Raw genomic sequence first — 17,679 nt, forward strand, 5'->3', positions numbered from 1 at the left:
ATCCAAAGGAAATGAGATCCTGTAGCAAAACAGCAGTACTGGACTCCAGTTAATAGTGTTGTCTTGCACAGCTATGTGGGTGACTGTGCTCCTATTGCCAAGTAACTGCTCTGGCAAGGCTGGGTTTTGGACAGAAAAGCAGTCCTTTCTCCGAGCTCTTGGAGAGGACCCAACTCTTCTCTGCAGTGGGAAAACAAAATTGGGGAGCAGGGGGAAGGAATGGACTTAAAAAGGGAGAATAAACCAGAAAGATCTGCAAGGCAGAGTTCAGGTATACAGAGAAATAACATGGTCTCACTACATTAATGAAGATGCTGTGTGATTCCAGATCCCTTGGGCCTGGATCTATCTTGCCCCCAGAAATCACTCCCTGCCCATCACACTACTGACATTTCCCCTCCATGTCTTTGATATCAACTAACTGCTTTTGACACACTTAAATAAGAGCATTACCATGATCATCACTACTTAGTGACGATCAGAAGCACAACAACTGCGAGGTAAAAGTAAAACACAAACACAGGAACTTGCTTACTGTGTTTGCTTTTCTTCTCCGGCAGAGGCGGCGGCTTTTCTGGGTCACTGTTTGAATTTGGAGCAGCGAATTCAGCAATGAATTCCACGGGTGCTGAGGAGTTTCCCTGCTGGAAAGGCAGAACAGCAGCAAAGGGCGTGAAGGACATTGTGGGGACAACCACGGCATTCTGCAGGTCATCCTCGGAGATGTTGTCGTACTGGGAAGGGTGCCTCTCGTAGGACACCCTGCAGCCCGAGTTATCTGAGGTCTGGGAGGCTGCACTCCTCCTCTTCTTCTCTGGTAAAGCTGGGGGAGTCTCTGTCGGCTGTGCTGCTCCTGAGAGGCTGCAGAATTCCAGTGGAGGAGAGCTGCCCTGTGGGAGCTGGAAAGTGTGTCCATGGAAAGGGGAGCCAGACTCACCCAAGGACTCTGGCAATGGGCTGAGGACACCTGACCCCTGCTGAGGGGGCTGATCAGCGTTGGAGAGGTCCTGCTGCAGGAATTCATAGTCTGGATCATAGTGATCCGATTGATCTGGCAAAACAGAGAATGATGTATTAGTTTCTCTCTTACACTGTTTTAGCCCTTCTCAGTTCTGTCCCTCCCATTCTATCAGTTAATTAATCAGTTCATTTTAATCAGAGTGGAATTTCCTTACAGCTGGGACCATCTTTTTACACCTCTGTAACATCCAGACTTCATATAACTCATAATTAATTCTTTACACTAGCAAACAAATAACAAAAATTCAATAGGCAGACGACTGCAGACATAATCTGTGTCATATTTATATTTTTATTTTTCTTTCCTAGCATGTAGAAAAAACACTGCTTTAGTCTATCAGGCCTGTCATTTCTGCAGACAGGGATGAAACGAAGAAAACATTCCACTAGAGAGCTGAACTGAGTTTGAGAACCATCACCCACAGCAAGGGAAACACATTCCCCCGGGCTTTTTCCTCTGTGACAGAACAGCTCTGCACTGAACCGCCTGCAGCAACTCCAAGACAGCAGCTGCGAGTTCAGTGCATTGACTACATCAGCTTGTGCAGCTCAGCTCCCGGAGGAGGGGGACAGGGCCCCAGCAGCCCCTCTTACCCAGGGTTTCACAGCTTGTGTTGCGGGAGCACTGGCCGCTGTCGCGGTCCAGAGAGGAGAGCTGCTCGTCAGACTTGCTCAGTTTGCCGATGCTGCTGCACGGAGAGAGGCGAGGAGACTCCCCCCCGTAGGAGTGGCTTCCACCTGACAACCTCCTCTGGGCATAGCAGTCAACATCAAAATCCTTCAGGACAAAAAAAATCCACAATAATAAAAAATCAATTCACCATTACTCTCAGCAGCTCGCTAGTGAGGAAGATGCAGCTCGAGGAGCAAAGACCTCAGAGGAGAGGATCAGTGCTGCTGGCCCTCTCTAAGCTCACGGAGAACACAGAAACCCTCTGATCTGCTAAACAGCCCATGCCAGGGAGCTCTGTGTGTTCTTGGTTTCAAGCAGGGGTTGCTGTGGCCCACACTGCACCTTACAGATGCTGAGAAGACGACAAGCTGTTCACAGCTACGTGTGTCTGATGACTTGTCGTGACACTGAGACAAGGGAATGACACTGCAAGATTTCTCATGACATACCTGGGGCTTTAGCAAATACTTGGTTACCTCAGGTGCATGCAAAGGGAAAATACACTACAGTGAGATATAACTTTCTGTGCCTATGGCTATGGTCTCATTTCAGAAATTACCTCAAGCTTATTAACCTGCAAGTGAACCCCTCAGCTATTCCCACTCTGTCAGAACAACCTTAGTGTGGCTGTAGTTTTAACTGAAGAGTGGCCACAGCTTTATCTGAGTCAGCCAAATGACTGCAGAGGTTCCCTAAGCCAGAGCTGAGGCTTTGGGGATGAGGACAAGATTTGATTTTTGTGCAATTTGATATGATTTAGGTCCTCACTGCTGAACTAGTAAGTTCCTGAATGGGTAAGCAAACCCAGCCATTTACAACCTCATAAACCCAGACAAGCACAAGAAATGGAATGTGATTAACACACACACAACTTCCCCATTTTTCTATAAGAAAAATTTCCCCAAAGCACCGGCAGCAGTCAGAGCAGTAGCTTCAACTACTGCTTGAGTTAAAAGATGTTTTAAATTGTGGCTGGATGAAGACTGACTTCTGATCTCACTCAGCCACATGCTCCCTTGGCCTGCCACTAAACCCTGAGATCTCAGGGAGCTCAGCCAGCTGCTGTCCCCTGATCTATTGGACACGGCAACACACAGCCACTCCCATCCTCACACTCTGCTATCCCTCCAGGCAACAAAGTTTGCAGCAATTTGTTAATTAAACACAACAACACTGTAAAAAACCAAAATTAAGCTGTTCACATTATTTATGACACTGCTGTTCCTGCCACTGCCACTCCCACTGCAGGCTGCCTGTGCTGGGCTGTTTGGGACGAGCAGGGACATGCAGGGATCTGTGTGGCTGCAGGTCACAGCATCAAACAGAGCTTTTCCTCCAGTTCACGGCACGTTTCCCTTGGCTTTGACAAAGGGGTAATGCCATTACCTGTCTGTTGATCCCAACAGGTAAACTGGACCCACTGGTAGCTCGGCTCATGGGGGCCACAACAGCCACTCTGGTTGGGGAAGGTGCTGACTGACGTTTTTTAGGGGGCAGTGCTGGTGGAGGGCTGCAAGACACAACAGGAATTGATGCTTCCATCACTCTTCCAGAAAAAAAAAGATTTTCAGAGGCTTCACAAGTTGTTTTCCATTTTGTCAGCCAGGAGCTAGTCAGCAAAATATATCCACTAAAAAGATCGATTTATACTCTCACAGGTAAGGTCCTGTTAAGTGATTTATTTTTTAAGGTTGATATTTCTCAAACAAAAACAAATGCTGTTCTAAAAAGTATTTTTGATGGAGCTAATTAGCATGGTAATTATTTCTTAATAAAAGCAGCGAAAATCCAAATTAAATGTTTTGGTTGACCCAAATATTATTTCCATTCACAGAAGTCCCTCCCTCTCCTCCAACCTTTCAGGCCTGAAAAATGCTGAAAGCTTCACAAATTTACAGGACAGGCAAATTCTCTTTTTTGGCCTTTGCTTTCTTGGTGAACTTCAGGGAACAAAAGGGTCAGAGCTGCTCTTACCACGTGCACTGTGAGGGCCCCATGTTTTGGCACGAATCTGTGTCAGACCCACACATTTGCAGTAACTTGTGAGAGTGTAATCCTCTGACTTTTAGTTCTTTGCTTCTAATGACACGTAATTCTGGTAGTCATCAAGCCTGAGAAGTTCCCAAGAGCACACATGGGCTGTTCTTGGAACATACCAGGAAATTTTTATATAACCTTTGAGAATCCATCAAATACACAGAAATGAGATTCTTTCTGTCAGCCACAATGTCAACCGCAGCCCTTGATGCCGCGTTTTCAAATTAACACAACACCTATTTTTCACACCAGCCACTAGCACCAGTACTAGAGAAGAAAAACAACACACACACATACAAAAACCTGCAAATTGGGGGTTTTCTCTTCCGCCTCAAAATAGAACATAGAAACTTTCATGTGGTTACTCACAGAATAGGGTAAGAACAACCAGGCACAAGGTTTTTCTTCACACACTCTTGGCTTTCACTCTTGAGCTGATAGGCAAAGTCCAACAACCTGGCTGTGCAGGACAGATTGGTAGCTGCTCCCCAAAGTTAAAGGAACATTTCTCATTGGATACAGGAGCCCAAAACACTTGTACAGTGTGGAATTCACACAGTTTTATGTAAGGTTATTGCAGATTTATGGGATGCCTCTCATGTGTGGATGTCAGGGCATGGCACTATCCTCACATAAAAAGAAGGAAAGGAAAAGACACCAATAATAAGAGAGAACACAAAGCAGAGTCCAGGAGCAGGGAAGAATTATTCTGGAGGACTGGAAATTCAAAAGCAACACTAACCCTCCTCTCTGGTGCACATTTTGCAAGATTGTTTAAAAACCAACAGGCTGGTAAGAGGCACTGGTGTTCTTCAGTCAGGAGCCTGGTCAGTATTACCTGTTCTCTGCCACACGAATGCTGGGCAGAGGGGGTTTAGGAGGTGCAACTTCTTCATCCATGGAGTCAGTCAGGAGCTCGTTGGATTGAGTCATATTGGTTGTTTTGTTGAGGATCTCCATTTCTCGGTCGGTAAGGGGAAGTTCTGATGGGCTGCAACATGCAAAACACAGATTGTAGATCATAAACCACAGCTGGAACACAGTCTGCTGACAGATTCAAACCTATTTTAAATCATGTGCTATCAGACAGACACCTAGAGCAGAAGGCAGAATTTGCATCTGCAGGTGGAATTCCACGTACATGCAGAGCTCAGTGTGCATGTGACACAAAGGGATGTTCCACTGCCAGATTTTGGTGTCTTTCCTATCACAGCATATTCTCTTTTAGTGATCCTACTGAAATGGATGGGGGGCTACATAAAGAACACTAAACCACCCTCTGTGAAGAACAGCTGAATGATTTAACTCAACTGTCAGCAGTCAGAAATTATCCCTTCTGTATCAGTCCTGCCCACAGAAGAAATCAGTGACCCACCTGTCAGATTTACATGCTGGTAAACTGGGTTTAACTGGGCTTGTGGGAGAGGGATGCTCCTGCTTTTCAATCGTGAGTCTGACCAGCTCCTGATGGATGGAGAGAAGAAAAAGAGAATAATCACTACTTGCTGAATGCTGCACCTAAACATCCCAGAACACAAAGGGATGCTACAGCAGGAAACTCTTGGTTATGGTTTAATGATGGTGTGGACACAGAGAGAGCTGAGCTGGGTTTATCTGGTACAGAGACACACAAACGATGCAGAACGGCTGCTAAGGAGCAGCCAGAGGAAGTTTGGGCAGTATTTGAGTGAAGTTCATTACCCCTGACTGTATGGGGATTCTGCACAAACCCACATGTGTGTCTTTTTGCTGTGCTTCCTCTTTCCTCTGTCTCATAAATGTGTTCCAGTTCACACAACATCCTAGATAATGGTAAATTTGCTTTACATACATAGATGTAAGTACAAAACAGTCTTACCCAGTGGAGTACTTCATCTAGTCAAAAATAACATTAAATAATTGCTTTATACTTTATAAATGAGAATGTATTTGTTTCAAAAAGCAAGTTTCCTGTAAAATGCCCAACCAAAAATTAAACAGTGAACACCTTTATTAAAAGGCCTGCTTTCCCCTGAAGCCACCTTTTAACACATTAGCAACAGAAGACTTAATCATTCAAGGAGCTACTGCAGTGTATCTGTTATAGGCAGATAAGGCTCTGGATAAAGAGATAAGGGCATGATAATCCTGAACTCTAAGTCCGCCAGCAGTCAAAGCAACAATCACTCAGGCCAGAAAGACGGAGAGAACATTTCATGGATGTCTGAGGCTGACAAATAGATCTGCTCACACATACAAACACATGCCCCTCTTACAGGCAGGCTGGAAAACTGGCAGTGCTTCCTGCCACTATTGGCTTCCCAGCATATTATACAAAGGAAACTATAAGGGATCAATTTTAATTTAATTTTTTTTTTCAAAGCAGCCTGAAGTACAGTGTCATCATTCCAGTATCATCTTTGTGTCCTTGTCCGTGCAGCTTGGAAACAACTGGCATTGCTCTCTCAGTGCAGTAGCTGCAACTGGAATGTCATTGCCATCATCCCTCTGAGGAAGGAAAATACTCCAGTTCTGGTACTTTGACATAAGGCTCTACTGAAAGCTGAAAATCCACGGGTTAACACACACAGAGCAAGAGGAATAAGGTGCAAACACCACCCAAGTGTCCACCACAGCTGACTTTGGTCTCCTTGCTCTACTTACACTCTTGGGGTGAGCTGCTGCACCAACAGAACGTACACTGTGTTACCCAAAACCAGGACAAACACTCAGCTTTCCAGAAGCTGTCCTGGAACATCCCACACACAGGGAAGAGGGAGCACAAACAGATGTCCATAGGGACAAAAACTATCAAGATGTCCCTGCTGGGACAGAGAGCCCTGGTAAGGAACAGTGTGTTTTGAGAAGTGTCCTGATCAGTAACATCACTTGACTCTTTTGGCTGCATTTGGCATTGTGGGGCTGAGTGATGACACAATGGATTGCCACCTTTCTGCCCTCTGGGGACAAAATTCCACCGCTGAAAAGGTTTTTGGAGATCCTCACGCGCTTTAACAGACTCAGGGTTGGACCCTGTGGGCCTCTGAGGTAGCGGCCAGTGAGGACTGCAAATGCAAAGGAGCACAGTAAGGGAAATAAAACGTATGGGCATTCAAACCAAAAGCCAAAATACTCCTTAAACATCTCCCTGCAAAGCCTATGGAAGGGAAAACGCAATGTCTCCTTTTCCTGGCCTTTTTCACCACCTTAAAGCAAAGCCAGGCCAACACTGCAGACTGTGGTGGTGGCTGTGCTGCCACAGAGGAGCCCCAGACACTCAGGGCTGAAGAGCTCAGTTTTCCTATTTTGCCAGTCATAACGGACACAGTTGTCTACCACATGGGAATGTAGGTTAAAACAGAAGAAAATCAATCCTTTTTGGCTCAAAAGGATCTTCAGAATTATTCAAACCATCGGGACTGGGGGAAAAACACCCCAAAGCACCTTCCAGCAGAGGCACAAAGGCAACGCATGATTGCAATTACCTGAGAGGATCACTTTCCCTTCCAACTTTGACAAATATCACCAGGCCCTGAATGTTTCTCCTCTCTGCTATCCCCAGATGAGAACTGGCATTTGGATATCAAGCCAAAAATCTTTAGCATACACACAGAGGTAATCTGCACACAACTGAGCCAGATGCACATTATGCTATTCCTTATCAGCAAGGCAAGAGATTCCTGCAGCAGTAATTAGAGATAATTAAAGCCTCTCCACAAACTATGCTGCTTCAGCAAGCTGAAAATTCCACAAACGAGATAGATTTTGGAGAAGTTATGTAATCAAACCAAGGATTTTTTTTTTTCCTGCCTAGCAAAGCCCTAAAACCTGAGATCAAAATATCAAGTAACAGAGGTGAACAAGCCTCCTTTATGCTTAAATCTGAAAATAAAGAAGTAAGCACTGAAATGTGGAAGTGGATCTTGTGTGATCTGCCAGAAAAACAAAATAGGCTCTGCTGTGGAGAGAAGTGTCCATCTTCTCAGTTCTGCTTCCAGATCTGAAACGTGGCTTGGCCTTTCTAAAATAAACCTTGTTCCTTGCTGGGCAGGAGGTGAAAGCATGCTGCTTCCAAATGCTGACCTCTTGATGGGCAAATACTCTCCCATCTCCCCAGACAGCCACACATCTGCTCTAAGGCTGACCAGACATGAGCCAGCTCCAACTGGAAGGCCAAAATAACTTTCAGTCTAAAAACAAACCAGAGACTGATATAGCCATGCTGCCGAGCAGGGCTCCACAGCTCAGGCTCAGCATTGCATGGACATGTCCATGTTGCTCCCAGTCTGGGCTGGCTCATGAACAGACATTCAAGACCTTCCCCAATCCCAGACCTTCCCCAATCCACAGAGGACACAGCTCAGGCTGAAAGGCAACAGGTACCAAGGGTTTAAATACTGCTTGAAGACAAAGAACAATGTGTGTCCAAGTCTCCAGCAATGAGACCACACAACTCTGTTCCACATCTGGGGATAACACATCTCTCCCTGTGACAGCAGGGATTCAGTCAGTGATAACTCACCATTTGCTGGGGAATTACAACACAGCACAGATTTTCACATCCTGCAAATTGCTGCTGAATTCCAGTGCTAACAGCAGCTGAGATTTTAGGCTAAACTCTTTTCCTCTCTCCTGCTGTGCAAATTTAAGACCAGCTTTACCTTTAAAATGTGTAGCTTAAAGAGCATATTGTGCAAAATAATCCTAGAAAATCCATCTTCTTTAGGTGATAGAAATGATTTGTTTCAAAGATATTTATTTAAAAGGCTCATAAAGTAATAGCAGATTTTAGTAACTGTGTTTGAGTAACATTAAAGAGATATCCAGATGATGCAGACATCAAACCAAGAGGCCTGAAAATGTGATAGTCAAAGCTTGGGAGATCCACTTCATTTTTGCATTTGGCTCCATTTAATAAAACTGAGTCTGAGTACAGTGAAAGATACCTGTTCCTGATCCATAATTCCAGGTAAAACACCTGCTGCAGTTCTTAAAACTCTATCCCAACGTTCCTTGTGTAGTTAACAGTCCCCTTTAGATTCAGCCCTGCTCTTGAAAGAGATTGAACTTCCTCTACAGTTTCCAAAATAAGATTCCCAGGAGATATGACAGTCTGTCCACTGGTGCCCTAAGCCCCCATCAACCAAACTTTTACCAACAGTGCTAGGACAGGTGAGGAGGGATCAGCCCAGAGACAAGCCCGGGACACAGAAATAATGGGTACAAGAACCTTACCAGGAGGCAGAAAGAGAGAAAAGCCAATAGCTTTTCCAGGGTAGAACAGAGAGGGAAGGTCTGACATGGATATAAAGGTTTCTGTTAAATGTTTCCATTAGCAATGTAAAACTTATCTCCAGAAAACTGAATTTAGCTCATCACCTGTTCCACACCCTAATCCAGCTGCTTAGAGTGGTGATGTATAACTGACAAATCCCTTGAAATTTCTCTGAAAAGATGGAGCTGGAGCCTTTGATTCTCTTTGGGCACTGTCAGAGAACATTTTCATTTCATTTTGCTGAGACAGAAAATGTGCAAACCACGTCTTGTAATCAGCATGGGAGACTGGGAATGACTCGCTGAAAATTTAATACAATGCTGAATAAAGATCCATTGCTTCTTCCAATTCATCCAGACGCCAGGGTGAGCGTGCCAGGAGTTAACACTCAGAGCCAAACTGTGCTAGTCTTTAACCAGCACTCCAAGAAGGAACATTTAAAATATGGAATAGTTGATTTAAGGGGTGGTTTACTGCAGGCAGAAATAGGATATTCATATTTTACTTGCACTTAAAAACCTAGTTTACATAGATCTCTTCTAAAATATATTATTACACACTCTTTATAATAAAATTTGCAATATTTGTGTAGTGTACCTTGACTCCATCCAGAACAGCTTTTATGACATCCTTCACTGTTGTCACCATCTCCTTGTCCTCTGAATTCACCCCCTCCAGCATCACCTGATCAGACCAGCGGATGAGGTTGGCCAGGCTCTGGTACACTCGGCTGTAGCAGGATGAGATGGCAGAACTGCACAGCAGGAGAGGGAGCAGTTGAGAAAAAAAAAAAGAACAAAAAGAAATTTTGGAGATGTTATCAAACGTTAGGAGCGTGAGTTTCACACTGTGCATTTCACTGCTTTGCTCTCTGACACTCAGAATTTGTCTTGAGCAGGTGACAAAGCTCAGGCTTCTCCTCCAGTGCAGCTGCTCTCCCGTTCTTTAGCACCAAAAGATGACAGTTTGAAGGTACAAACCATCAACAGCTCATTCCCAGGTATCAGAAGGAATTATTTGGGATGCAGGTTAACACAGCAGTGCTAAAAATAACATTCTTTCCACCTTAATTTACAGCTCCATCCTATGCCTTAACTTTAAAGGTAAGTATTTAAGCCCTACATTTAGGATTAAGCTACGTTATTTCAGTATTATCCTTCTTCTTTATTAGCTCTCCCAAAAACCACCTTGGATCACTGAGAGCTGACTCTATTCACTCCTTTACAAATCACTGCCTCACTGTTTATAATGCCTGAAAACATGTAATTAAAATTACTTCTGCAGAGAAAGTGAACTGAATGAATTTCAGGTTTGAAAGAGGAAGGGTGTTGCTTTGTTTTGTTTTTAATGAGAAACAGAATTGAAGCTATTGTTCTGAAGGGGGGAAAAAAAGAGTTTTGGAAGGATGACAACTTTAAATAAAAGTTAACTGTAACAACAGTGCTCCCAGGCATTTTCCTGGCCATTCTGAAAACACTGACTTCATTACTAAACAAGGTGTGTTAACAGTACTGCTGATGGCAACGCTTCAGCAATTCTTTGTCATGTTAAATCAATTTCAAACTGCATCAAAACCATAAACAGATAAGGGAATGTGTAATCTTGCAATCATTACTGATACAAGTTGTTCCAAATCTTCCCATTTCTCTCTGGTATCCATTTTACATTGGCTTAACTCCAGTAACTTCGTTATCTGTGAGAAAAGAATCAAGCCCATGAGCTCCAACGAGTTTATTTAGGTGAATGAGGTTTGCAGGACCGGGGAAAGAACTACTGTCAAGTTACAACCAGGGGATGCAAACAATGGCAAGGACTTGATTGTTTGGTTGTTGATTGTTTTTTTTTTTTTTAAGGTTTGCTGCTTGCCATTTGTTCTCATTTCAAATGAATTAGCTTGGTAGGAGATATTTCCTAAACAGGGCCCTCCCCCATCTCTTTCTAAAGCTTTGAATTCTTTGCCATTAATCTTCAGTCTGCTTCCTTCTAAGGAGGCAGTAATTGAAAGCCCATTTTGTGCAAGATTTAATTACTTTTTTCCTTGATGCAAATGCTTCCCCTAAAGTAAAAAGAAGTCCGACAATAATTGTAGGGCTTTCTTTGTCACTGACACAAGCCTTGCTCACTTTTCTTGAGGGGGATTTGCCATCAGAACCACCCCTTTGTGTCCTGCCACTGAAGTACACAGGTAGGGAGAGAAGGACACAGCTTTTAGAGAAAGCTAGATCCCCTTCTGGGTTTTTTTGGGAGGCTAAGCAAGGCAGGGCATGGACATGGGATCTGTGCTTCAATGCACACTGTCTCCAAAAAGAGAGACACTTCTCACTGTGTAGAGAACATTCCCATTCTAACAGATTTGCTCACTATGGTTGGACAGATCCAACCTCAACTGGATCTTACCTGTCCCAGCCACAGGTGTGATACTCACCCATTTCCTCCTTCCTTTTGCCAGAAGCAGCCCTGGCCTCAGCACTGGGGCCAAACACAACTGAACATCTCTGTTTGCAAAGTATTTGGCACTCCAGTGGTACCTCAGCTACACTATAAACCTTCCCTGTGCCAGCACTGAAATAAGCATCTTGAAGGAAAAGAATTTGTAGATATGTAATGGGAAAACAAACAGGAACAGCACAAAAACTGGCAGGATTTCAGGAACCAAACACCTGCATTTCTCTGCTTACGCCTATGCTTTTCTCTATGTTAACTTTGCTCTTTCAGTATTATTCAACAATGTTTGTTTGTTTTCTGCAAGTCAATTGCTCCAGCATCCATGGGATGAACACCAACAATATCTCTATGGCTTGGCAACACCACAAATTCTTATAATCCATGCTGAGCTTGGCTTTGGCAAATTTCTACTTCTTTCCTGGCTTCAAACCCACTGCCTAACTGGTAAAAACATAATACACGTAATCTGTTAAAACATAAAACAATAATCTGTTGAGTGCAGCAGGAACGAACTTGGACTGGTTAATCTGCTGAAGTACATCTATTTACTTCTCTATCTGATCCAGTAAAATCCAAAAAAGCAGTTGAGAGTGCAGGCTCAGACTTCTGTAATATCAGGGTGGATAAACTGAGCACAAAAAAGGATTACTCTGAAGATAAACTCCTTTTTCAGGTGAAGTTATTGGATTTCCTAGCTTTTAGGATACCACCATGGACTGCAGAAACAGGAATAGGATCTAAAGAGAACCTCCCTCTAGAAAATGATGAATTCTCAAGTTTATGCTAAGAACCATCCCTTCCTCCACTCTGAAAGCAGCCTGATTTGCTTTACCTTTCCACGGCATGAGCTTCTTCACAGCAGGGAATCTGCTTCTAAATGATGTCTGAAAACCACCACATAATTAGTAAAAACAGCAGTCATCAGATACTTCATCAGCATCTCCTGTGCTGAGGTTCTTCAGATAAAGAAAGAGCTTCTTGGGCTGTCATGGTCCCAAAATCCAAGAAGGAAACTCACCTTTGCTGGATGCGTGGGTCAGTTTGCACCAAGGGCAGGATGGCTTCCAGCACTTTACTTGCTGAGCCTGGCAGCATCTCTAATACTTTGTTATCAATTGCCATTTTGTCCACAATGGTCTTAAAGTAGCGCAGTGCACTGACAACCTCTTTCTCCTTTTCCTCTAGCCATGATACATTCTAAAGAGGAAGGAAGAAAAGGAAAGATGTGTTAAAACTTCAGCATTTTTAAGGGCAGGGTTCCTTTAACAAACCCTAAGTATGGTGACACTGAGGTGTATTCCAGGAGGAGTGGAAAAAAACCCTTCTAGCACAAACACTTTTAAAATGAATTACTACTCTTTCAAAGGAATAGTCAGTGCAAGATTACACCCACACTTCAGCCTTCAGAATTACCTGCACTCCAAACTGAAGGCTGATCTTGATCAGTTTTAGGCTAAGATTAGCACCACTGATGACATCAAGGACACTGCTTTGAAACCCACACCCTAAACTGGGACAGTGAATAAAAAAACATTTCACAGAATGGTTTGGGTTGGAAGGGACCTTCAAGCCCATCTCCACCTCCTGCCATGGGCAGGAACACCTTCCACTATCCCAGGTTGTCCAAGCCCCATCCAACCTGGCCTGGGACACTTCCAGGGATGAGGCAGCCAAAATTACTCTGGGCAACCCGTGCCAGGGCCTTACCACCATCACAGGGAAGAATTTCTTCCTAATTTCTAACCTAAAGCTGCCCTCTGTCAATTTAAAGGCAAGACCCCCCTTGTCCAGTTGCTACATATCCTTGTAAAATACATGAAAACATTCAAATAAACTCCACTCTGATGAGCATCCAACCTCCAACTTCCCTTTGTGATGCTGCTGGAACAAGAGAACTCACACAATTTCCACGAGGACCAACTATAAAAGCTAAGTTTTGGCATTGGTGAATGAATGTTGCAGGAGGGAACAATTCATTGGAATAAAGCTGAGTTGTGGTCACCGATTTCCGTGCCACCACCAACACCAGAGGAGGAAATTCAGAAGTGATACATGATACCTCAATGGCATTCTGGACAGGGATATTTTTTAAAAGTTTACAAGAGTATGCCTGGAGGACTTTTAATGCCACAAGTAGTTTCTAAGAGATTTAAATTAACTACTGAACATTGCAAGAAAAGGAGCAGAGAGCTTAGCAGAGTCAGAGTTCATCCATTATCTCCTCAGTAAATCCAGCTTCAAGAATTAATGACCTATGGGCATTGTGTGCTCCCCATATTCTTGTCAGCTGTTAAACTGCTGCTTTTCTGCAAAATCAGGCCAGCAGCCCAAAAGGTTTTAGTAAGAACAATTTATAGGCAGCACTGGTTAGTAATTTGGGGCCAGTTGCATAAAAGGATTAGAATCCCAAATTCCATCTAGCTCCAGCTTCAGAAGTCCAAGTCCCAATCCAAGAACTGCAAACCACCCTGTCATTTTCCATGTCATCTGGGCAGTGCCCGAAATCTGCTGCCGCTTCCCCTTTGGACAACACTTCTTGCCAGCAACCTCAAGTTCTGATCTACAGGCCACAGTGCCCTGAATTCCCTTGATGAGGCATCCTGGCAACTCAACGGGATAAAAAAATGACATTGCCCACTTTGCAGGGATGTGCCCTCACCACCGCACAGTTTATTCCAGGATACAGAATCATAAAAACATTTAGGTTGGAAACGACCTTTAGGATCGTTGAGCCCAACCATTAATCTATGGAAAGCCTCAGCCTCTCCCAAGAAGGTTTTGCACTTCATATGAAATGATCACACATTTTAGGGATCAGAGAGTCTGTAAATTCCCTGGGTAAGTATGACCAGGGTCCAGCAGTCAAAGCTCTCAAACAGAAGTGAAAAAATGTGGCCTGCAGTTCCTGCTCCGATGGCTGTTTATGGGTTTCATTCAACAACTGTTTCCTGTAGAAAGGCTTGTGACTTAATAGCTTAAACAATCTCCTGGTGCACAGGAGGGATGGGCCTGACAGAGTTCAGGGCTGAGAATGACAACTGGAAACACAAATCCTTCCGCTGAGCACACCAAGGGATGCGAATCCAGCCACCGGACACTGTCTGGGACACAGCCCTTTTTTTTTTTTCTTTTTTCTTTTTTTTTTTTTTTTTCCTGCTAGTTCTTTGGGTGACATTCCCCAAGAGCACTTTTTAATGAACCCTCTTCCAAGGTCCAAAGGTATCACATGTAGGCGTGCACAGAACCATGGAATGGTTTGGGTTGGAAGGGACCTTAAACCTCATCCCATTCCACCCCCTGCCACAGCTTCCACTAGAGCAGACTGTCCCAAGTCTTGTCCAACCAACCCGGGAACGCTTCCAGAGATGGGGCAGCCACCCATTTCTCTTGGGCATTAAACGAGAAAAAGTTACAACTCAGGCAAAACAGCATCTCTTCTCCACTCCCTGCCTGACACATATAGATATTTTTGGACGATTTCTGAAATTTTCCCTTAATAATCAAATTGCAAATGCATCATGCATGAGACACAGCTGACCCAGAAAGGGTCACAGTGAGCTGTACAGAATACACCCAATTACAAAAGCTGGAATCATCCTTTTTTTTCCTTACATTTTGGCAGTGTAAAACCTATCATAAGTCTGTATATAGCACTGAAGGACACTCCTGTTCCTGCAACAGGATAAGAATCACAGACAGGGTTCAGGGGACAAAAGCAGGCTCTGAAAAGAACTCCCTCAGTGTTGCCCCCATCCAGATTTAAGGGAGAACAGGAGATGATGATGTTTGCATGAGCTGAGCACATCCTTCAGCTTACACATCGTGATTTTACATTAATTTTTAGTATTGCTATTTCTGCTCTACAGTGATTATCTACTTCAAGAGCACAAAAATAGAATCTTAAGTACTTAAGAGGGAGAAAAGGATGATATTTGGTTTATCAAGTGAGCCTTCTGACAGAAGATCTCCCGTTTGTCAACTGATGTCTGTATTCCAGTGAGAAAACCTGGCGACAATCCAGGCACATCCTCTTCCCCACTCCCTCCACACAAAGCTAATGAGCTGACTATATCCAACTAATTGATTAGTTGGACAGTAGCTATTAAAATTGGTAAGGAATGAGCCAGAAATCAACAATATTTTGCAGTATAAAAATGAATGCAGCTTAAAGAATCATGTACAGTAATAAAAAATATTGTGTTTTGTCTTCCAATTTAAAAAATCCCAAACTGTACATAAAAAATTATTTTAATGTCCAGCATAGCTTATTACTTAATCCACTTGCACTGTTTTTAGGGGGAAAATAGAAAAGCAAAAACTTCATCTATTATTAACATGCATTTGCTATAGACCACATTTTGAAAAGGGCTCTTCATTTTCTAATGTATTTAATGTGGTCAGATATCCATTTAAAGGAAAGGCCTCTAAATTATCTCAAGATACCATCCTGAAACATCATTGGAATGATGTTTTAAGGACACCTTTAAGGAGTACTCATGCTGTTGTTCTGGTTGGTTTTTTTTTTTTTTTTATTTTATTTTTAAATAGCACTCAGCAGCGCAAGGTGTTTGGCTCCCTAGAAAGCATTTCCACAGCCTCCTGGGGTTTAAAACCTACAGCCTGGGGAAAAAAACCCTCATCATCTTCCACCTGATGGTGCAGAATAGCGTGAGGAAGTGCTGCAGAGACTTCTCTGGGTGTTAAGCAAGTCACACAGCCTAAGAAAACTTTATCTTGCTGGCTGCTCTCAGTAACTCTACAACAACTCCCAGCAGAGATAATCTGAAAAATTCTGCATGTCTGGCACTGCACACTGGATGAGACTTTAAACAGCTGAGAATGATGTTTAATTATCCTAAACAACCTCAACTGTTCTTAACTTCTGGCTTTGATTCGTACTTGAAAACTGACTGTAACAGTGTTGTCACAGAGATAGTCTCCAGCTACATAATCAGGTCACAACAGGAGAGGAGATAACACAGATCAATTTGTGACCTCATTTCTTAGAGGACCTGCAGTACACTTGGTCTGAGGATCATTGTGCTGGATCAGCAGCTGCTTGAACACTCCTGTGTGACTCTCCCTGCTGCTGTCATCAGAGATTGAGCACATCTTTGGACCAGCTTCAAGGATGTATTCGCCTGGGTCTGGGGTTTTTTAAAGGATCACACCCCAAGGCCAGGCAGCTTTTTGGAAGCTGTGAGCACAATCCCACAGGGTGTGCATGTGGGGAGGATGTGTCAGGCCATACACCACGTTCCACAATGAGATATTTAAATGCTTCTGGAGGTCTCATCATGCTCTCTAAAGGGAAGCACATGGTTTGATTTAATACTACACAGTGCTGTTTAGAGGTAACCATAAAGTGACCCTGATGATCCCTGAGCTGCAGAATTATGAAGAGGACAAATTCAAACACCAGATTATGACAAATTGAGTACCAGGCAGAAAGAAACCATCAGGAAAACAGAACATGGCCTTTGCTTACTTTGTTCACTGACTTCTCTGGTGTTTTCACTGTCAGCTCAGCTTGCTTCCCTTTCTTTGAGGGTGTTCTCTTTATTTTTGGTGAATGAAACTTGCCCTTCAACTTCATGGTGAACGAGGTGAGATGGGAACGCTCAGAATCTAGAAAGACACAGAAAAGCATTACTGGATTAGGGCAAATATGTTGAAACCAGGGATGCGTTACAGCGCTATCTGAAGACACTTGCACTACGTAAATTTATTGAGCGGAACACGATAAAGAAAATTAATAAACTGTAGCTCCATATTATGTTTCAAACCACAATACCACCATAATTTCCTGCTTTCCTCAACCACAGTATCACCATCATTCCCTGCTTTTCCTTGGAGGCAGGAACGCTGCAAAGCAGAGGCAGGGACAGTGGGACTGCTACTGCTCTGTGCCTTGGAGGGAAGAGGGAAACACCTCTCTTCAAAGCACTCATCTCCAGCAGGTCCTTTGCAGTGCTTTACAAAGGAGGCAATCATCGTGCCTCTTTGGCAGATGAGCAACTGAGTCAAGGGGATGAAGTGACTGGTTCACAGACCTCTGGCAGAGCAGAGCCCTTGGCTGTGGGTCAGTGCAGGCAGGGCTCTGCCTGGAACTGGGACCTGGCTGCTCCACGGATGGAGAACACAACCCCAGGTAATGCCCTTCCCAGGGTGCTGAGCTCTACCCACTCAGCAGCATCAATTCTGAATGTGACCCCATGGCCAATCCGAACCAAAATGCCAGCCCTCGTCA

The 17,679-nt window shown here is 43.8% G+C and overlaps 1 protein-coding gene across 6 annotated transcripts in view; it reads right to left on the reverse strand.

Annotated features, from left to right (window-relative positions):
- Positions 1 to 17,679, reverse strand: part of RAPGEF1 (Rap guanine nucleotide exchange factor 1) — an 84,700-nt gene that overhangs the window by 35,806 nt on the left and 31,215 nt on the right. For all 6 annotated transcript variants that reach the window (XM_066201530.1, XM_066201529.1, XM_066201528.1 and 3 more), the window contains exons 2-9: positions 16,918 to 17,057; positions 12,448 to 12,626; positions 9,582 to 9,738; positions 5,106 to 5,194; positions 4,569 to 4,721; positions 3,080 to 3,203; positions 1,615 to 1,798; positions 536 to 1,051 (exon numbers count right to left, since the gene is read on the reverse strand). In XM_066201530.1, the coding sequence (XP_066057627.1) occupies positions 536 to 1,051; positions 1,615 to 1,798; positions 3,080 to 3,203; positions 4,569 to 4,721; positions 5,106 to 5,194; positions 9,582 to 9,738; positions 12,448 to 12,626; positions 16,918 to 17,057 (1,542 nt within the window). The remainder of the gene's footprint in view (positions 1 to 535; positions 1,052 to 1,614; positions 1,799 to 3,079; positions 3,204 to 4,568; positions 4,722 to 5,105; positions 5,195 to 9,581; positions 9,739 to 12,447; positions 12,627 to 16,917; positions 17,058 to 17,679) is intronic.

This window comes from Chamaea fasciata, unplaced genomic scaffold (assembly GCF_029207755.1).
Source record: "Chamaea fasciata isolate MVZ Bird 193981 ecotype frontalis unplaced genomic scaffold, bChaFas1.0.hap1 SCAF_20, whole genome shotgun sequence".
Taxonomy (NCBI): Eukaryota; Metazoa; Chordata; class Aves; order Passeriformes; family Sylviidae; genus Chamaea; species Chamaea fasciata.